Raw genomic sequence first — 22,361 nt, forward strand, 5'->3', positions numbered from 1 at the left:
GCTCTAATGATCTCTCTTATCGGAATTTTTTCAAGAGTTAAAATCGTTACTTTATTCTGTTTCTTGAAATTTTCGCGGTTATTGTATCAATCAACTACTTTCTTTTTCATCAAGATTTAACTGGAATATGTTTGTTTTCATTTATAATTCTGATTACTTTAGAAAAAGTAACCGAGAAAAACCAAACATAGTACCGACAATTCACGGAAATAATAACCGTAAAGTAATTTTCAACTAGGAGATCGAATATAGTAGTGGTCTTTCGTGCATAAACCCAAAGATAATAAACTTGAGGAAGATAGGAAATTAGCTTGCGTCATACCATGTTAGTTCCATTAATGTTTGTATTTTTTTCTTTGTTTTTGGTTTTTATTTATTTAATGAAAAACTTAATTTTCTTAATGAAACAATGTTAAATTTTAGGCAACAAAAAAATACATTTTCCCGTTTAAGAAAATTTATTTCGTGCACTAATTTCTTTTTATTTGCATTTTAATGCTATGTCAATACATGTCGTATACGCTTTTGGTTCGAGTATGAAACCAACGCGGTAAATGGTTTTATCTCCTCAGTAGCCACTTTCCTATCTTCCTAGAGTTTATTGTCTTTGCATAAATCGAGCTAACACTGTGGTTTTTGCATCGATTCCCAAACGTATATGTCATACATGGTAAACTTTCCGATCTTTACAAGGTCTAACAATCAAACCTATGGAGGCGGATGTAAAGGGTGATTCTTTTGAGGTTAGGATTTTCATGCATTAGTATTTGACAGATCACGTAGGATTTCAGACATGGTGTCAAAGAGAAAGATGCTCAGTATGCTTTGACATTTCATCATGAATAGACTTACTAACGAGCAACGCTTGCAAATCATTGAATTTTATTACCAAAATCAGTGGCAGAAAATCCGCTTTTTTATCGACAAATTTTGTTCAGCGATGAGGCTCATTTCTGGTTGAATGGCTACGTAAATAAGCAAAATTGCCGCATTTGGAGTGAAGAGCAACCAGAAGCCGTTCAAGAACTGCCCATGCATCCCGAAAAATGCACTGTGTGGTGTGGTTTGTACGCTGGTGGAATCATTGGACCGTATTTTTTCAAAGATGCTGTTGGACGCAACGTTACGGTGAATGGCGATCGCTATCGTTCGATGCTAACAAACTTTTTGTTGCCAAAAATGGAAGAACTGAACTTGGTTGACATGTGGTTTCAACAAGATGGCGCTACATGCCACACAGCTCGCGATTCTATGGCCATTTTGAGGGAAAACTTCGGAGAACAATTCATCTCAAGAAATGGACCGGTAAGTTGGCCACCAAGATCATGCGATTTGACGCCTTTAGAAGTCTACAGAAATAAGCCAGCAACTATTCCAGCTTTGGAAGACAACATTTCCGAAGAAATTCGGGCTATTCCGGCCGAAATGCTCGAAAAAGTTGCCCAAAATTGGACTTTCCGAATGGACCACCTAAGACGCAGCCGCGGTCAACATTTAAATGAAATTATCTTCAAAAAGTAAATGTCATGGACCAATCTAACGTTTCAAATAAAGAACCGATGAGATTTTGCAAATTTTATGCGTTTTTTTTTAAAAAAAGTTATCCAGCTCTTAACAAATCACCCTTTATAACCAAACTAAAATAACATGAATTAAGAGGATATTGCGGATGTTAGCATAATTTGAAAGTAGAAAAGTGCTATTTTCCAGGGTCAAACTTCTTTTATACAGTTGTTCCCTTGGACATGTTTCATATATAAATGAAGAATAATTTATAAAATATTTTTAATTTCAAACTTTATTTCACAAATTAATTTTCTAAAAACGAGACAAACCCAGTTAACCGAGATAATTGGTGTTCGGAGCTAACAGCCGCCTTATTTGCATTTTTGCAAGACTGTCCCTGGGAACTACTCATCTGATTATCATCAATGCTGCTGGATGAAGATTCCTTGAGATGGTTTTGATAGACATCGATTGCTTCAATGAGATTTTCTCGCGCGATAGAAGAATATGCATTTTCAACAGTTCTAAGAACATTTCCTTGAGCAGATCTTAGTAAGTCATCCATAATACTTTTTATTTGTTCCGGCCATTCTCTTTTGATGTGCTTCAGAAAGTCTAAAATATTGTTGCTTATAAGTGCCCGTAATAGTTGGTGCATTTCATTGAGGTCCTCATTTTCGGCTTTGAGCTCTTGTGGAATACGTTTCCATAGAAATTTTGCGTCATATAGTTTATTTTGCACTAAATAGCAAGCAAATAACTTTATGTACAAGTTAGTGTCTGGAAATTGTTCTCCCAGTTCCTCCTGCTCCAGCTCCAATACGATATTCTCGTAGTTCACCATATTTTCCATAAACAATTAAGACTTTGCGCAACCCATAGCCAGGGTAACTTTATAACCGGTTAAATGAGCTATTTGACGGCGTCACAAACAGTTCTCAAAAGTGACACCGTAGATGTCAGTGTTTCCACATTGGACCGTTTAGGGCTAGTACTATGTTTGTGTTTCACAGATGAAAATCAAATATTTTTTATGTTAATCTATACCTACAATTTTGTTAATCTAAAGAAAAACGAATTCAAAAATATTTCTAATTTCAAATTTGCATAAAGGAGGGTATTAAGTTCGCGTTAATATAGTTTTTCAATTGTTGCTTTGGATCATTCCTCATGAAGTTATAATCATATATCTATGAAATCACTTTATACATTTTAAATAATGAAATGAAGGTATGTTCGATTTTCGCAACGGAAAGCTGTTACATTTCCAGTTAACAAAAATAATGATAACATGTGAGAACTATGTTCGGATTCCGCGTCGAAACCCATCTTGTTTTCGCGGTTACTTTTTTTGAATGAACGAATTTAGAAGTGTTGCAATTAATGAACTGGATCTTTTCAAACCATGGTCGTCGTCATATATAAAGGGTGATTTGTTAAGAGCTTGATAACTTTTTTTTAAAAAAAAACGCATAAAATTTGCAAAATCTCATCGGTTCTTTATTTGAAACGTTAGATTGGTCCATGACATTTACTTTTTGAAGATAATTTCATTTAAATGTTGACCGCGGCTGCGTCTTAGGTGGTCCATTCGGAAAGTCCAATTTTGGGCAACTTTTTCGAGCATTTCGGCCGGAATAGCCCGAATTTCTTCGGAAATGTTGTCTTCCAAAGCTGGAATATTTGCTGGCTTATTTCTGTAGACTTTAGACTTGACGTAGCCCCACAAAAAATAGTCTAAAGGCGTCAAATCGCATGATCTTGGTGGCCAACTTACCGGTCCATTTCTTGAGATGATTTGTTCTCCGAAGTTTTCCCTCAAAATGGCCATAGAATCGCGAGCTGTGTGGCATGTAGCGCCATCTTGTTGAAACCACATGTCAACCAAGTTCAGTTCTTCCATTTTTGGCAACAAAAAGTTTGTTAGCATCGAACGATAGCGATCGCCATTCACCGTAACGTTGCGTCCAACAGCATCTTTGAAAAAATACGGTCCAATGATTCCACAAGCGTACAAACCACACCAAACAGTGCATTTTTCGGGATGCATGGGCAGTTCTTGAACGGCTTCTGGTTGCTCTTCACTCCAAATGCGGCAATTATGCTTATTTACGTAGCCATTCAACCAGAAATGAGCCTCATCGCTGAACAAAATTTGTCGATAAAAAAGCGGATTTTCTGCCAACTTTTCTAGGGCCCATTCACTGAAAATTCGACGTTGTGGCAGATCGTTCGTCTATTCATGATGAAATGTCAAAGCATACTGAGCATCTTTCTCTTTGACACCATGTCTGAAATCCCACGTGATCTGTCAAATACTAATGCATGAAAATCCTAACCTCAAAAGAATCACCCTTTATATATTTCCACTTCTAGTATCGTTTCGAAAAAAAAAAATGAATATAGTACCCACCTTAATGCTTCTTAAGGTGGGTACTATGTTCGGTTTTCGAGTTGAAAACCACTTTATTTTCGCGATTACTTTTCTTTAAATAATCAAAATTATAATTGATAACAAACTTATTCCTGTAACGTCTTGTCGAAATCTAGAGGAACAAGAAACTGCGCATCAATTGAGTCAACTTATCTGCTTTGTATTGAGCTGTTCTAATAAAGTAACCGCGAAAATTTCAACGCGAAAAGCTTACATAGTACTTACCTCTACAGACTATAAGTTTTTCCGGACGGAATGTCTGCGTTTGTAAAGAATCTTACAGTGTGTCCAATCGATACAATTCGTTGATGACTAAAAAACGGTAAATGTGTTATCGATCCCATAAACATGCAGCGGTATCGATTATGCCATCGGACTTAACTTACAATGTGACCAATATATGGGATATGTTCAACACCACCACTATCGTCCAGATAAACTTATACGTCTGCAAGGCGCATAAAGGTAAGTACTATGTTCGCTTTTCGCGTTGAAATTTTTGCGGTTACTTTATTAAAATAGTTCAATCTACCTTCTGTTTTCTTTTTGTGAATTGAAGCTCGAGGTCAGAGTTTTATTTTCTGTTGCTGTGTGGTAACAGCAACAGAAATGAGAGGACAACACCAGTGACACAGGTTTTAATTTTATGTATTTAATTTATTCCCGTCGATGATTTCCGAAGGAGATCGAAATATCGAAGTATAAAAATGAAACAGAAAATAAAACTCTGACCTCGAGCTTGAATTTACAAAAAGAAAACAGAAGGTAATAAACAAAAAGGTAAAAAAAACAAAAACAACAAACGTACATAGTTCAATATAAAGCAGATAGATTAACTCAATTGATGTGCAGTTTCTTGTTCCTCTAGATTTCGGCAAGGCTTTACAGGAATATGTCTGTTTTCATTTATAATTTTGATTATTTCAGGAAAAGTAATTGCGAAAATAAAGTGATTTTCAACTCGAAAACCGAACATAGTACCCACCTTAAGGTACTAATGTGTTGTTAAATTATGTCGTGATCAACTGATTAAAATCGCCTGTATTTAAATAAATTAAAAGATTTTTGGTGTAATTTTTTCGAGTACTTTTTCTGAACAGGCTTTGGCAATACTGTATCGTCGAAGAGTCGTATTTAGAGCAAGAACGGCGAACATGATTTTCCACGTCCTCTGTAGTTTCAATTCACACGCGTTTTTCATAGCCGCATATTGTTATTTTTGATAGGCCAACAAGAAAAATAAATACGATACGTACAGCACGTTTAAATCTAGGATTTATTACAGTTTTTCATAAACTGTACTGTCTGTATTTTCATTTTGTTGTATACAAATATCTCCCTCCACTATGGGAGTACCAGCATTCTTCAGATGGCTTAGCCGAAAGTATCCCAGTGTAATCATTGAGTGCGTTGAGAATAAAGAAGTCGACACAGAAACAGGAAAAAATATCTACCCTGACTGTACACTGCCAAATCCAAATGGAATTGAATTTGATAACTTATATTTGGATATGAATGGTATCATCCATCCCTGCACACATCCTGAAGATAAACCTGCTCCTAAAAATGAAGATGAAATGATGGTGGCCATTTTTGATTGCATTGATAGACTCATGAACATTGTAAGGCCTAGGAAGATTCTTTACATGGCTATTGATGGTGTGGCACCGAGAGCTAAAATGAATCAACAACGATCCCGGCGTTTCCGGGCAGCAAAGGAGTCGGTAGAAAAGCGCCTTGAAATGGAAAGAATTCGAAGTGAGCTATTGGCAAAGGGCTGCGTTTTACCACCGGAGAAGGAGAAGGGAGAACATTTCGATTCAAATTGCATTACTCCTGGCACGCCATTCATGGAACGTTTATCTCAATGTTTGCACTATTATGTGCATGATCGTTTGAACAACAACCCGGCATGGAGGGACATCAAAGTTATTTTATCGGATGCCAACGTACCTGGAGAGGGTGAACATAAAATTATGGACTATATAAGAAAACAAAGATCCCAACCCGATCACGATCCTAACACTCAACATGTTTTATGTGGTGCCGATGCCGATTTAATTATGTTGGGACTGGCAACTCATGAGCCTAATTTTACCATTATTCGAGAAGAATTCTTACCTAATAAGCCGAAACCTTGTGACATTTGCAGCCAATTTGGACATGAGATGGACAAATGCACAGGTCTTACTCCGGAGGGTATGCAGGATGTCTCCAGTTTTAAACCCGACGTACCGATTGGAGCAGAAGTACGATTTATATTTGTACGTCTCAGTGTTCTGAGGGAATATTTGAAGAAGTGTTTGGAAATGCCCAATTTGCCCTTCAAATATGAATTTGAAAGAGTCTTAGATGACTGGGTTTTCATGTGCTTCTTCGTGGGTAATGATTTCTTGCCTCATCTTCCTTCTTTGGAGATTAGAGAGGGTGCTGTTGATCGTTTGGTAGAGCTATACAAGAAATGCGTTTATCGCACCGGCGGTTATCTCACGAATTCTGGTGAAGTAAACTTGGATAGGGTGCAATTGATTCTAACCGATTTGGGTAATGTAGAGGATCACATATTCAAGGATCGCCAACGCCGCGAAGTTCAGTTTAGACAACGTGAGAAAGCCAAACGCCGTCGGGAGGCAAATGCATATAATGCAAATGTTATGGAGCAATCTGGTTCATTTAAGTTGACGCCTTTGGGCAGAGGAAACGCCAATCCCTTGCCCATAATAGATAACTATAAACAAAATGCTGCCAACTTACGAAACACACAAGCGTCTCAGTCTGGTTCGGACCAAAGAAACCAACATCCGGTGCAAAAGAGAACTGCAGCCCAGGCAGGTTTAGATGAGGACGACGATGAAGAGGAACATGCTAATGATGAAGTCCGTTTGTGGGAAGATGGATTCAAGGATCGTTATTACGAATCAAAGTTTGATGTTGGACAGGAAAATCTCGACTTTCGTTATTCTGTGGCACTACAGTATGTCCGTGGCCTATGCTGGGTCCTCAAATACTACTATCAGGGTTGTGCCTCGTGGGACTGGTATTTTCCATACCACTATGCTCCGTTTGCTTCAGATTTTGTAAACATATCTGGTTTGTCTACCAGTTTTCCCAAAGGTTCCAAGCCATTCAATCCCTTGGAACAACTTATGGGTGTATTCCCAGCGGCTAGTAGTAGTCATGTGCCGAAACCTTGGGCCACCCTTATGCACGATCCCCACTCGGACATAATTGATTTTTATCCAGAAGATTTTAAAATCGATTTAAATGGTAAAAAATACGCGTGGCAAGGTGTTGCCCTCCTTCCCTTTGTAGACGAAAATCGATTATTCAAGGCACTTAAACCTTATTATGGGATGTTAACCGAGCAGGAAATTAAACGCAACCAACGGGGAGATTGTAAGCTGTACATAAGCCGAGGCAATGAGTTCTTCAAAGCTTTCAATCAATACTATACAACAAATGCTTTTGAAAAAACACCTGAAATTAAGGTACTAATGGATGGAATGCTCGGAACCATTTTGTTTGCCGATGAAAATATACCTGTAAATGGAACTCTTCACTCCCCCATCATGGGCTTGTACGATATTACAGATAATGAGGTCGTAACTGTGCGCTTCAGAGATCCTGAATACGACGATGATTTCATATTCCCTGCTGTAAGGTTGAATAATGCAATTGATCCTCCTGTTGTGTTAGCTCCCGAAAAACGTGACTCGAACTATAAACCACGAATTGGTTTTAACAACAATTTACCACAAGCCTATGTTACACAGGGTGGCCATCGTATGTTGAATAACTCAATGGGACAGCAAGGTGGCTATAATAACCAATACAATGCCCAAGGCTTTAACTATGGCAATAATAATAATAACTACAATAATCGTGGTGGCAACGGTGGTGGAGGCAGCTACGGTGGTCGAGGAGGTAGAGGAGGTATGTATGCTAGTATATATTGCTTAAAAAAAAACTTTGAAAAGTACAATTTAAATATTCACCCAAGAAACAATCACGCGAAAGTTTCAATATCGAAACTAGAAGTTAAGACCAGGTGCTACCTTACATATTCCAAGAGAAATAGAAACTGTTGGAATAGAAACTGCCCGATGGGGGAATTAGAGGGATTGCAACGAAACCAAGCCATTATAATTCCTAATATCTATAATAACAGTTCATTACCTGAAATAAGAGTTTGCTTGTGAACACAACAATTGCGACTGTCGATGGACTTAGAAGTATTTCTTATGAGAAATGAAATAAATTATTTATGCCCGTGAATTTATCCTTATCTTAGCGGAGATACAAACTGATCTATTCTAAACCTAAATTACAAACATAGCTAATGTTATCTGAAGCCTTGTTATTAAAAGAGCAGATCGGCCTCTCTTTGACAAGAAATTGAAACCACTGCTTTGTAGTTGTTGTTTTAACCCATAGTTACAACAACAGACAATTCCATAGAGATTTAAGTGTCAGGGATGAGATACTTAAATCGTAAAATTCCAAAGATCAACTAAGAAAAATAAACATTTTTAATAACTTTATGATCATATTTGCATAATGCTTAGACGCCCTTATTATTGAATTGTTTATTATTTCACGCGACTTTGTCCGTATATTAAAAATTTTCATTAATTTGTCAATATTCTCTTTTTTCACAAAAGGTGGCGGCTTTGGTGGTGGCGGCAGAGGAGCAGGAACCAATAGCGGAGCACAGCGATTCCATCCATACAATCAACCTGGAGGAGGGGGTGGACGCTATGGCTCTACAAATCAGAGTCAACAGCAATCCCAAGGACGTTTCTCACAAAATCAACAAGGTGGTTACGCTTCATCATCTTACCAAAACCGTAACTATCAACAACAACCCAATCGTAGACCGAACAACTCCAGTTTTCCACAAAATAATCAATACAAAAACAATGGCGGTAATTGGTCTAGAGGAGGTGGTGGTGGTGGTGGTAATAACAACCATCGAAGATATTGAAAAGATAATTCAATAATGATACATCCATCTCTTATACTTCACAATTGTCTAATTTTCATACAAAACAAAATGATACGTGCAATTTGTTGGTAGATGAAATTTCTATAGATTTTATATTGGGCATATATATATTTATTGAATTGCGATTAATTTCTTATGACCCTAGTACAATAGAATACTAAGTGGAGTTGTAGTCCAAATTTTCCATTTGAGTTACATAAGAATTTCACAAATATGTCAAATGAAATAGACAAGCAATATCTCTTATCGAGTTAGAGAATTATATCTGTTTCGTTGGTATGGAGTGATCTTTTTTGAATTTTATAATTTTCTTAATGATAATGTGAAAGTTGTGATACTTTTATACCCATATTCATAACAATTTATTAAGCATTTATGGGACGCAAACTAACATAGATATTTTATTCTATAAAAATATAGAATATTAGTCTAATTATAAACATTTGAAAAATACCTATATTTCCAATTGTGTTGACATCATTGTATTGGTAATTATCATCTGCATTAGAAATCAAATCCTTACTATATTCAGATAGTTTTAGAAGTATTAAGAATGGATAATAATTCTAAGTGTAAGTCCTGAAACTGCACTTATTATCAATATAGAAAAAAAGGTTACGATATTAATCGTATGAAATGTATGTATGTAGAATGACACACCCTATGATGGCATACTTTTTTAATTTAAGATTAGATTAAGCTCTAGTTTATAAACCAATAAATAAAATTTACAAATGTATTGGACAAAACGAAACTAAAAAAAAACTACAATTAAAGGCTCGATTTACATTCTTGTTAGTCAGAGCCTAGTTTACATCCATCTTTATGAAGCTGTGTTTTTGTAATCTAAACATCAATCGTTTTTAATAAAGAGAACAAGAGAAAAGCAAATTGAATTCCTTATTGTTTTTATGTTCGTAATCCAGGCAAATATATTGTTAGGAAAATATATATTCGTAACTCGCATAGCCCTTTTTTTTAAAGAAACGTAGACTTTATAAAGAATAAGCTTATAAATAAAGAAGAAAAAAACGAACGTTCAAAGTCGACCTTATATGCCCAAAAATACTGTCCACACCAGAGAGGAGGAAATACAAGAGGACGAAAAAGTCTCTTTTGCAAAGAAAACGTATGTCAACCGTATAGATGTCGCACAATCCCTGGAGCGTTTGGTATTAACGTCGTTGCGGTCGAAGCGCTGTTTTGATAATTTGGTTATAAAGGCATAGTATTTAGTATAAATTCAAATTGTCTGCCAAAAAATATAATAGAATACAAAATTTATAAAAAAGAATATTTGTTATTACAAAGTAGTTTCTAAATCATATTTTCCTTAAGTTTCGTAAAGCCGACAGAGAACTTTCGCTTCATAATTTCGTTCTCTTGTATTTGTTTAAACAACTTGTTTACTTTCTTGTATGATATTTCAGATAAACGTCGACAAAAACTGCTTGATATTGGAGAATCTTTCCTTATGTCTGCCACCTACTGACGCAGTTTTACATCACAGTTTCGTTCCCTTGTATTTCATCCCCTTGAGTTCTATCAAGCAAATTTAGGCATATAAAACAAAATTTCATAGGCAAGTCTGTGGACCCACTAGCGACGCATAATCTTAGAGGAAACACTTCAACTTTCACACAAAATTATGTTAATATCTTTACCCATTCAAAAGTTGCAGAATTATTTCCAAAAAAAAAAAAGGATTTGGAACCACTGTGAGTTGTAAAATTTATAAATTCAACAATTATTTTTGTCATGTCGAGTAACTTTTATAAACATATATTAAAAGAGAGGAGTATTTTGACCTTGTTTACTACTTTTGCTTTTTTTTTGGGTTGAGGAACGGTTTCTAGTAAAAACTAGAAAAAGTAGCAACTAGTAGTAGGTAAAGGAACACAACTAACATAATGAAACCTTTAACCTAACCTAACCTTATCACAATGGACTGAATAGTCTGAGTTTGAAACTTAATCGGGCTGCCACTTTAACCTAACTTTATAATGAGAACAATTAGCTGTCTTGGTTTTTAGTTTGGCAGATCGAACAGTGTTAAGTTGATAACACCTCGTGTCAGCAACACTGCATGTTTTGAGCAAAAAACCGATAACGTTTGATGCACAACGTTATTTAAATTGTGTCCATGACTGCAACATCTGTTTTGCATGAACTACTCACGTGTGAAATATATTTCATTTCATTTATTTAACAATACAGTAAGCCTTCCTGGCCAATAAATCGTATTGTTCTTAAAAATAGTAATACATTAATAGTAATTGTAAAGTTATCAATGCCTACCACTCCACTCCTCACTTTGGCCAAAGTCACATAGAAAACTTATATAAATAAAAGTAAACTAACACCTAGCATTGGTAAATAACAGCCAACATTAAATATATTCATTCAAACTAGTCAGTAGCAAGTTCGTAAATTGATTCTCAGGAAACCCAAAATCCCTTACTGCTACAGGAAGATTGTTCCAAACCCTAGCAGTAGTAACAATAAATCCCCTCTCAAAAAGGGAACAATTTATTCGTGGTATAATTATCTGCGGATTTCTCACCGATCTGAAAAAAACAAATCCCTGAAGAAGTTCATGTAACAACCCATTTCTTTTCATATATCTGGTCACGTAATTAACTTCTGACACGAATTACATTTCACGTAAGTTTTTAATGAGTCATGAATTTTTTATGTCGAATTGACAACTCTTACCCATATACCAAAATAAAAAACGTGTTGAACTGATTGATATTTCACATCACAAATATATTTTGTTAAATTACAAAAAACAAAACTCATTAGAATGCATATTTGGGAGATTTCTGTATTTCGGCTACATCTTACAATAAAGAGAAAATATTATAGATCCTTTCCACATAATAAATAATTCAAATTTCATAAATAATTCAAATTAGTACAAGGGTTTTAGAAGATATACATAAATTAAGAAAAAAACAAAAGTTTTTAATTTCAAATCTCATTATCTCTAATCTCAGCTTTTTTATATCAGATTCGTTGTAGCTTTAAATAAAAAAAAAATTGTTTTTTTTTTTAATGCTAAGACCTAATGTCTAGCATTGTCATAAAATTAAAAATAAAGTATTAAGAAAATTGACAACTAAAATTTTGTTTGTATTCCTGGGATAGTTTTCTATAGATGTACATACATTTTTTTTATAATTATTATAGGTATATGTTTTGTGTTTTTATTTTAATATTTATATATAAGTCTACCAATATTACATTAAATGGCTTAAAAAATATACACATTTATGAGTAATTTAGAAAAAAATTAACTAAGTTAAAGTAAGCGATCATTATTGGACTTTATGTCCCTTCATTCGTCCGTGTGTCCATCCGTCCGTTTGTCTTTATATCTCTATGTGTTTGTGTTTTCATAAAACTTAAAATTATTTATAATGAGTTATGTATTGTATTTAGTTAGTTAACTATTTTATTTATTGATTGGATGTAAAGGAAATAGGGGCGAGGAGTTGTTTTGTTATTTGTCTGTGGCTCTCTTAAAAGAGCCTAACAGTAAAATACTATTTACATTTTGTGGTCTGATCCAGCAGTTTCTTCCACAAATCAAATTGTTCGTTTGCTTTTATCATATGCACTGATATTGATTTTCTTATATTGCAGGGATTGAAGGCAATGCGACGATTTAGGAATTCATTCACATGTACCCTCTTAATACCCAATAGCTGGGCCACAATACCGGTGGTAAAGACATCTTCCAATTTTAGATAGACCTGTTCCAAAGATTTCTGATACAGTTCATGTACAATGTCACTGGTCAAGACATAGGCTGGACCCGTTGTGAATGGCGGAAAGACGGCTGCATTGAATTGTCCCGTCGATATATAGTATTTGGATTTCTTATTTCGTATGGGCTTCCATTTTTTAGCCAAACGTCCATAGATTACCCGTTTGTCCTTTGAATGGGCATCGAGAAACTGTAATAGCTTGGGTACATTGATGAACATATCGTCGTCAGTTTTTAGGATATATTTCGTTTTGGGACAATGTTGGTCCACCCATTCCAATGATGAGAGTGTCTTTAGTGTTAGATTATTATATGAATCAATAAAATGGCCTCTTATCAAATCACCATAGATCATATTCTCTTGGGTTAAGGCCTCGCTGATGGTGGCATTTGTGGTTCGACCTAATACAAAAGCGGTGGAAACGTCTCGGCGTGTACCAAAATGACCCCAGGTTTGTCGTATGGCCAATCTAGCCTCGGTATGCGTTTGTGCTGAAGTTATGAGAATTAAGAGTTTCAGTTTATTACCCTTGTTGGGGCATATTTGCTCAATATCGATTTCTTCATTCATATGTCCGGGTTCGTATATTTGCTGCGTGGGTATGCCTTGTGTAGGATCGGTTTGTACTTTTGGCACTTTTTTTGTTGTCGGTGTACTTTTAGCTATATTAGCTGGTGCGGGGGCGACAGCCTTTGCTGCTGTCAATGCTTGTTGCTGTTGTTGTTGTTGTTGTGGTGGCGATTGTTGTTGTTTATCTTCATTATTTTTAATATTTAAAATTCCAGAAGAGCCAGCTCCTCCTTTAATAGTCATTATCACCGAGGGTGGTAGGGCTTCGTCATTATCATCGAGTATATCATTATCATCATTGGATGGATCCAAGGGAAGGTAAAATTTTTCAGGAGCTGTGAAAAACAAAAGCATATGATTTCGATAAATGAAGTATACACTTTAGAAAATTGTGCAACACTTGAAAAGTGATGTTTTTTTGAAGACATTAAAGGAGAAATCAGTTCAATAATTAAGACACTGTCAAAACTAAATATAAATCATCGGATATAGAGTCCAATATATGATATATGGAAGTTACACCAGGTAGGCAATGAGTTTATCACCGACACTGTGGCCAGATTCAAATTTGAGATAACATAACAAGTATGTAGTGCCATCCACATGAACGGGCATATGAACTAAGAAAATTCATCATACAAAGAACTACCCAGCAAAATAGGATCCGGAAGTGGTGCTAAACTGGCCCAGAAGCAATGAATTTTACGTGGGTTGCTTATAAGGCGGAAATTATCGTTTTAAGTATCACCTGAATTGATTTCGGTTTTTATTTAAAAAAATGAAGAAAAACTTGGACTATGCAGTCCATTGTGACACTACAGGTGCACACATTTCTTTTATTGTGTAATTGGTGTGAGAACAATTTTCACCAAAACCCAATATTCCTGATATTTTCTTCATTTCATGGAAACTTTTATTTTTTAAGAAAATATTGTTTAAATTTTGGCAAATTAAGCCTTTTACATCATTTATTTTCTTAAAGAAAGAATTTCGTCCTTCTAATTTTTTTATTACTTCGCATAAAAACCCATAATTGTTCTGCACAAAAATCAATCAGCAAATTCCACGATTCGCAAAGATAACTTAACCGTGTCTGTTTTAGGATCACCGGTAAAAACATGCATTTGCATGAGATTCCTTGGTCTAGTGATAACTATTAGAATCGATACGCGATTCCAGGTTTGTTCAGCAGAAGGTTATAATTTGGCAAGTTCAATCATAAAACATTGTAACAAGCGCACTGAAAAACCAATATGATTTTCAGATCTTGAAATCTTATTTGAATTCGAAAAAATATCCAATAAAAACTTTAATGGCCTTAAATAAAAGAAAGATTAATTAAATTTTGGGTCAAATAATTTCATGGCCAAGCCTTTATTGAAAAAATGCCGTCTTTAGACTCTCTTTATTTTTGTTTATATATATATTACGTGTAGTATAAAAATCTATTATTTTTTGAACCGATCGGTTTCCGCTGGATGGCGTTAGAAATATGATATTTCGTGAAATATAGCCTCACCAGAGAGGCTACAATTTTGGCCAGTCGGCGTTGCCGCCGATTAAGCATTAGCGTAGCTAGACAATTTCCCTAGGGGGGCTATAGCCCCCCCTAGCTAAAAATTTATAGACTGAACTTATAGGTTCAATTATTGTTTTATTTCATAAAAAAGAATACAAAAATAGACATCAAAATAATATATAATAAAGCAACTAAAAGTAGTTCCACACTTTTCTCAGCAAAAAAAATTGGGATTTGTTTTAAAGGTACAACTTTAAAAGCACTTCCACACTGAAAAAAAGCATACCCGGTTCCAAAGATTTTGCCTTTACTTTAAAAAATTTGGTATTGATTCCGAGCCAAAGAAGCGGAGAATACAAGTAAGGATACTTTTAAGACACAATTCTCTTTTAAAATCCGGTTTTGTGTACTTGCTTCTAGGAAGAAAATTTTAATTTTTCGCTTTTTCAGCTTTTTTTTCTTCATATGCTATCAAAGTCCTTTAAAAACAAGTTAACGACGACTTTTTTTTCCAAATTAAGACTCGACTTCTAGTAAAAATTATGCTGTGTTTCAAGTAATAAACGTCTTTAAAATAAAGTGTTGAAAAACATGTCCTATATTTGAACGATTTTTTGCTTTGTAGTCAAGATGCAAAAATACAACAAATTTAAAGACAATTTCATTAAATTTAAAGATTTTTTCTAAATTATTAAAGTCAAGTTGACCTTAACATTTTTTCTTTCATGTTATGATAAAGGGTGATACGGTCAAAATTTGGTCAAGGGAAAACGCGTGTAAATCGGTGAAATCGTTTATTTAAAAAATCAAATTAAATTTCTTTTTCAAGTTCAATTAGTATAAAATTCAGGAAAAATATTCAGTTAGGCTTTCGCTTTTCCAAATCCGAATTGCCGGGCCTCACGCCTGACACCTGCCATTAGATTTTGTACAGCCACCTTGTCCACCTTTTTCGCCGCAGAAAGCCAGTTTGCCTTGAACTGCTGCTCGTCCTTAGCAGTTTTTTTGGTCTTCTTTAGGTTCCGCTTGACAATAGCCCAGTATTTCTCAATTGGGCGGAGCTCTGGCGTGTTGGGAGGGTTCTTGTCCTTGGGAACCACCTGCACGTTGTTGGCGGCGTACCACTCCATGGCCTTTTTACCGTAATGGCCAGATGCCAAATCCGGCCAAAACAGTACGGAACAACCGTGTTTCTTTAGGAAAGGCAGCAGACGTTTTTTGAAACACTCTTTCACGTAAATTTCTTGGTTGACAGTCCCGGAAGCTATGAAAATGCTGCTTTTCAAGCCACAGGTACAGATGGCTTGCCAAACTAGATATTTCTTTGCGAACCTTGACAGTTTTTGTGCTTGAAAATATCTGCTACCTTTCCCCTTCCTTTTGCCGTATAAAACTCCTGTGCCGGAAGCTGCTTGTAGTCGGCTTTGACGTAGGTTTCGTCGTCCATTACCACGCAGTCAAACTTCGTCAGCATCGTCGTGTACAGCCTCCGGGATCGCGCTTTGGCCGTCGTATTTTATCATCGCGATTTGGAGTCACTACCTTCTTGTAAGTCGATAGTCCGGCTCGTTTTTTGGCTCGATGCACGGTTGTAGACGATACACCCAGCTTATTTGCGGCATCTCGGAGAGAGAGGTTAGGGTTTCGCTTGAAACTACCGGCAACTTTCTTTGTTGTCTCAGCGGCTTCCGGTTTTCGATTTCCCCCCGATCCAGACTTCCTGGCTGTCGACAAACGTTCCCCAAACACTTTAATTACATTTGTAACGGTTGATTTGGCAACTTTAGCGATTTTGCCAGCTTTGCGTGCGAATAGCTCGGATTTTCGCGATGCGCGAGCAAAATTTTGATACGCTGCTCTTCTTGCTTGGACGGCATTTTGACAACTGAAGAGTGAATTCCAAAATCAAAATAGGAGCAACATTCTACACACACACCTTCAAAATGAGGGGTGTTCAGGTTTTTTAAATGCAAAATTGAAAGAAATACGTCAAGTTTATATTGACCAAATTTTGACCGTATCACCCTTTAGTTGGACACTTCATACATTAAAAACAGCAGCTGATGGCAGAGCAGGACATTTTTGGACATGTCCTGGATAAACGAGTCCGTCATCCAGTAATAAAGGAAAGTTGAGTATCAGCCGACAAAATGAGTCGGCTTCCATATGAAGGGGGGTATACTAACTTGCCATTCCGTTTGTAACACATCTAAATATTGTTCTCAGACCCCATAAAATATATATCTATTCTGAGTTGATCAAGCGATGTCCTCCGTCCGTATGTATAAATTACGCTAACTTCTAGCTATGGAATTGAATCTTGGTATAAATATTTGTTGTTATTGATGTAGGTCCGATACTGGTGACATTTCTGAGTGTTTCAAAGCTTCTCTAAGTGGTTTCACTGCAATGTGGAACGCCGTTCGGACTCGCTATAAAAAGGAGGTCCCTTGTCATCGGGCAGCACCCAGTGATAAGGGAGAAGTTCACCACTGTGGTATCCCAATGAACTGAATAGTCTAAGTGAGCCTGATATATCGGACTGCCACTATACCTAACCTAGGTCCGATGATATTGGCAATGTGTCCCCGTATAAACCGATGCCAAAATTTGACTTACGGAGCCTCATGGAATAGCAAATTACATCCGATCCGTGATATGAATATATGCCCTCTAACAACAGTGCAAACATTTTTCCATATCGGTCCATAATTATATATAGCTCCAATATAAACCGACCCCAGGATTTACTTTCGGAAGACTCATGAAGGAACAAATTTCATCTGACCCGCTTGAAATTTAGCCTTCTAATTACCATGCGGAAATTGGATCATATCGGTTCATAATTATTTATAGACTGCTTAAGAACTAAAGACGCTTATATAGGTCAGAGAATGAAGCCGGCCCATTTTTATCGGCGGCGGTTGACACTAAATTTTTGTCTCCGGCGGCGGCGGCTTGACAACTAAGCCATTATAAATATGTCTATTCGGCGGCGGACAATTATCCATTATAAAATCAATTTGAAGTTATTCGAATGGTAATTAGATTATTTGTACAACTTACAATAAAATTTACATTTCATTCAAATTTTCTGAGCTAAATTTGTGCAAAATTATTGTAGCATCTTGAAATCTTGATTGCTTGTGGAGCAAAGCAAAAAATACGACAATTAATAATACATTTTTCTGATTTAAACCGATATTTTTGATTAATTGACGGCAAAATTGTAATCGAGATGAGTCGACTTATTCGGCGGCGGCGTCGACTGCCAGAAAATGGTCGGCGGCGACTAAAATTGGTGGCGCGACTCGGCGGCTACATTCTCTGATATAGGTATTTATTTTGCCTTTTTTATTTAACATATACTTCATATCAGAGAATAAAGCCGCAGAGTCGCGACGTCGAATATGTGGACTCCTTCTGCCGACTAGGCGCCAATTAATCAAATATATTGATTTAAATCAGAAAAATGGATTAATAATACGGCAATCTACCATAATTTCTCATTACAGTACCCACACCCTCAAAAAAAATCGCTTCTTTAACATATGTTCCAAACATAGTTTGCAGGAAGCACATATATTATTGGATACTGCCGAAACATTAATATGTTTGTTTTATGTGAACATATTATATGTTTGGAAGCATTTTGAGCCCAAAAATATTATATGCTTGGAAGAATTTTTCCCAAAGACGATTGTGCTCATTGCCTAACATACTTGTAATTTTCGCTTCCACGAAATATTTTAGTTCTTGGCACCTTTTTCTGTAATACAAATAATGTTGAAGAAATTATTCACTTTTATATATTTTTTAAATTTTACCTTTCGCCTGCACGGAGAATCGAACCGAGGACCATACAGTTTGTAAGCCAACACACTATCCACGGGGCTACGTAGCTGTTATGGTCACCAGCAGATAATTATCGTTATAAGTTACATTTATATAGCATAGTTTGCAGCGCCCACGAGCCCATGCAAACATAACATTGTTTAACAGAAACATACATTTGTTTGCCACGTGGAGCAGTGGTTAGCATGTCTGCCTTGCATGCAAAGGGTCGTGGGTTCAATCCCTGCTCCGACCGAACACTTTTCTTTTTTTTTTTTTAATTTACACATTTATATTTATACTATATTAAATTTTTATAATGAAACTTCGAAATGTGGGTTATTAAAGATTTATAGTCAGTAACAGTGCTTGATATAAACGAAATTGATAAAATATTATGTTTTTATTGCAAAAATAACAATTTTGTAACAAAAAACTGTTTTTGGTACAAAACTTTAATATTTGTAAGGAATTCAAAGAAGAACGTGGAGTCGAGTATAAACATATATATATATATAATTTTATAATATAAACATAAATTTATTTAGGCGTGAACAATTTTTTAATAGCATTTAACACCATCGCTTTAAACTTTTTAAATTGTTTTAGCTGCAAAACTGGAACTTAATGCCCGCTTTTATATTTGAAGGTGTCCGTCAACTCCTCGTGGACTACTTATTAATAAAGAGGAACTAAACTTTGTTTTTATACATTTTACTGTGTAATTTTTCACTTTTTCCTCCTTATTTCATTTTACTGTCCCAACTCTAAAAAGAGTATAGCGCCCTTTCGTTATTTTTATGAAGACCTCTGATTTCTTTTACCGAACCAAGAAAAAATTGTGCCCATAATGCCAAAATGATAAACAAAACACATGTCCACACATACATAAAATGCTGCTCTCAAGGTGAAAACATATGCTTTTTGTTTTTCAAATGTCTATTCTCTTGGTTCCGAATGTCTATTCTTTTTATTCAAATTAAATAATATTTAGACTTAAGCATATCAAATTTTTGGCCTTATCATAAAACAGTTTTCCGAAACAACATACAAGCGGTTTCAAAGAAATTGTTCTCTTTTGATTCTTTCACAGTGTTATGTTGATATCTTTCGCCAACTCTCCCGGTTTCCATCTCTATTTCTTTCTCTATTCTCGCTTTGAATAAAATATCAAAACATATGTATGTTTAGTCGAAATTTGTAAATTTATATATGTTTGCATTCACACATATGATTTTTATGAAACATTCATGTCCCAAACATAATATATTGTAACATATTAACATAGATGTCCCAAACATTTAGTGTTAGTTTAGGAACATTACATGTTTGCACTTAAATATATTGTGTTTTAAAATTGTGCCCGAAACACATTTTGTTTATATCGGAACATATGAAAAACATATTTTTCTAAGAGTGCAACTTTACTATTTTTATTGTACTAATAAATTGGAACTTTTTGCAATTTTTCTGGTATTTTAACATAAACAAACTGTTTCTTTCATATTTAATGTTTCATTTAGAAAGTAAAACCCATCATGAAATTAGATACCACTAAAATGGCACCCTAATGCCTAATCTCCCAAGACATTCATTATGTCTATACACACCTACTTAGTACTTAGTACTCACTGTTTTATCTTTTTCTCTGTCAAATGGAGAATGGAGAGGGGGAATACACAACATTGGGCAAATGTTGTGCGGTTTAGGATTTAATTAGATGATTCGTTCCCAAGTTGTCTCATGTCGCCGTCATAGTCTAGTGCATATTCATAGCCGCCATCGTATCGTAGATATCACACTTCCGTTTTTCTCCTGATATAACGTACAAACGAGCAACGCTTACATATCTAATTGTGTCTAATCAGCAGCCAACTACAACGAGATACTAATTTTTTGTTTGTTTTTACGTAAACCCGACCAATACGTTCTGGTTTTTGTTTAAAAAAAATAATAATAATGCGAAATTTTGTATAGATATAAGATAAAATATCTTGAAATAGCAAAATAAATACAGATTTTCAATGCAAAAGGGACATTTTATCACTGTGTATTTTGTTTAATAGACAAATATGTATTTTATTTACTTTTTCGCTTAATTAAAATGCAATAGGATGCTTAAGGCAATGTGTACAACCAGTTACAACTGTCCAGTAGCCCATATATTACAATTGGAGATATGAAATATGTATAGGGTAGCTGACATTAAGTGTTACCAATACTAACGAGACCATAATATTTTGTGTGATTCCATCACTTTTTGCAAGCTCCAATGTAATCTGACGGTATTTGACCCATTCCCGCGTACACTGAAAAACATATTGTCGTGAAGCCGAATATTACATGTCCTTAAAATACGAGTGAGAATTTTGCTTAGCATAAAAATGCATTTCTCTGATATAAATTTTTTTCCTTGTCCAAAAGTCGATAAACTTTTCAATGAAGTCGTTTTGTCGTTATAGTTAAATGAATTGACGCAAAACTAGGTATCTTTACATGAAAGAAAATTTTGTTTGACTAAGGTCAATTTGACTTTAATAATTCTGAAAAATTCTTCAAATATAATGAAATCATCCCTGAATTTGTTGATTTTTGTATCTTGACTATATAGAAAAGAAGGGCGTTCAAAAATAGGATATGTTTTTCAATACTTTATTTTAAAAACATTTTTACATGAAACATTTGAAACATTTCTATTTGCAGTCAAGTCTGAATTTGGAAATTTAAGATTTCGTTACACGTTTTTAAAGGATTTTGATAGTACATGAAGAAAAAAACTGTAAAATGAGTAAATTAAAAGTTGCTTCTTAAAATCAAGTACGCAAAAATCAACTAAAAGAGAATTGTGTCTCGAAAAAAGTATGAAATATCCAAATTTTTGAAAAAGTATAAAAGGTACTATTTTGATTGAGAATGTACACTGAAAAAAATATTGTCGTGAGGTCAAAGATTTCATGTCTTTAAAATACGAATGCAAATTTTGCTTAGCGTAGAAGACGCATTTCTCTAATATAAAGTTTTTTCCTTGTCCAAAAGTCGATAAACTTTTTAATGAAGTCGTATTGCCCTTAAAATTAAGTGATTTGACTTAAAAATGGGTATCATAACATGAAAGAAAAAATGTTTGGGCTAAGTAGAGTCTAAATTTGGAAAATAAAGTTGTCGTTAACTCGTTTTTAAAGGACTTTGATAGCATATGAAGAAAAAAAGCTGAGAAAGCGAAAACTTAAAATTTGCTTCCTAGAAGCGAGAACACAAAATCCAAATTTAAAAGAAAAATGTGTCTTAAAAGTATCCTTACTTGTATTCTCCGCATCTTTGGCTCGGAATCAATACCAAATTTTTTAAAGTAAAGACAAAATCTTTGGAACCGGGTATGCTTTTTTTCAGTGTAGTTTTCATTGTTTTTGTTTTCAATACAGACGTCCGATTTTGAACTCAAAAAAAAAGTACAGTTTTATTCTTAAATTGTTCGTTTACAAAACAAAACAACTGTTGGGATTTCTACACACAAAAAAAATTTTCATCAAAATATTTCCAATTAAAATATTTATTTATTTATAAAAATATTCAATTAAAAATTTAATTGATTCAACAAATTTTGTAACTAAAAAAATCAATCGCGAAAATTACTAGTACCAAAAAATTTTTTAATTAGATCTTTTATTTTTTTAATTGAATTTGGCGATTGATACTATCATTTCTGCGATTGAAGACATT

At 34.9% G+C, this 22,361-nt stretch overlaps 3 protein-coding genes across 4 annotated transcripts in view; 1 reads left to right on the forward strand and 2 right to left on the reverse strand.

Annotated features, from left to right (window-relative positions):
- Positions 1–1,780: 1,780 nt before the first annotated feature.
- CSN8 (COP9 signalosome subunit 8) lies at positions 1,781–2,418 on the reverse strand. Its single transcript, XM_075296032.1, has one exon. The coding sequence runs from the start codon at positions 2,357–2,359 to the stop codon at positions 1,811–1,813; it is 549 nt and encodes a 182-aa protein (XP_075152147.1). The 5' UTR covers positions 2,360–2,418; the 3' UTR covers positions 1,781–1,810.
- Positions 2,419–5,113: 2,695 nt separating this feature from the next.
- Positions 5,114–9,841, forward strand: Rat1 (5'-3' exoribonuclease 2 Rat1). Its single transcript, XM_075296033.1, has 2 exons — positions 5,114–7,873; positions 8,602–9,841. The coding sequence occupies exons 1-2, from the start codon at positions 5,287–5,289 to the stop codon at positions 8,922–8,924; spliced, it is 2,910 nt and encodes a 969-aa protein (XP_075152148.1). The 5' UTR covers positions 5,114–5,286; the 3' UTR covers positions 8,925–9,841.
- Positions 9,842–11,693: 1,852 nt separating this feature from the next.
- The window catches only part of LOC142226142 (uncharacterized), a 96,895-nt gene continuing 86,227 nt past the window's right edge, over positions 11,694–22,361 (reverse strand). For both annotated transcript variants that reach the window (XM_075296035.1, XM_075296036.1), the window contains one exon: positions 11,694–13,623. In XM_075296035.1, the coding sequence (XP_075152150.1) occupies positions 12,494–13,623 (1,130 nt within the window). In that variant the 3' untranslated portion in view covers positions 11,694–12,493. The remainder of the gene's footprint in view (positions 13,624–22,361) is intronic.

This window comes from Haematobia irritans, chromosome 2 (assembly GCF_050003625.1).
Source record: "Haematobia irritans isolate KBUSLIRL chromosome 2, ASM5000362v1, whole genome shotgun sequence".
NCBI lineage: Eukaryota > Metazoa > Arthropoda > Insecta > Diptera > Muscidae > Haematobia > Haematobia irritans.

Coding starts and splice junctions, on each gene's coding strand:
- Rat1 (XM_075296033.1), top strand. CDS start 5,287: ATGGGAGTACCAGCATTCTTCAGATGGCTTAGCCGAAAGTATCCCAGT. Junction 7,874..8,601: donor TGGTCGAGGAGGTAGAGGAG/GTATGTATGCTA, acceptor TTTTCACAAAAG/GTGGCGGCTTTGGTGGTGGC.
- CSN8 (XM_075296032.1), bottom strand. CDS start 2,359: ATGGAAAATATGGTGAACTACGAGAATATCGTATTGGAGCTGGAGCAG.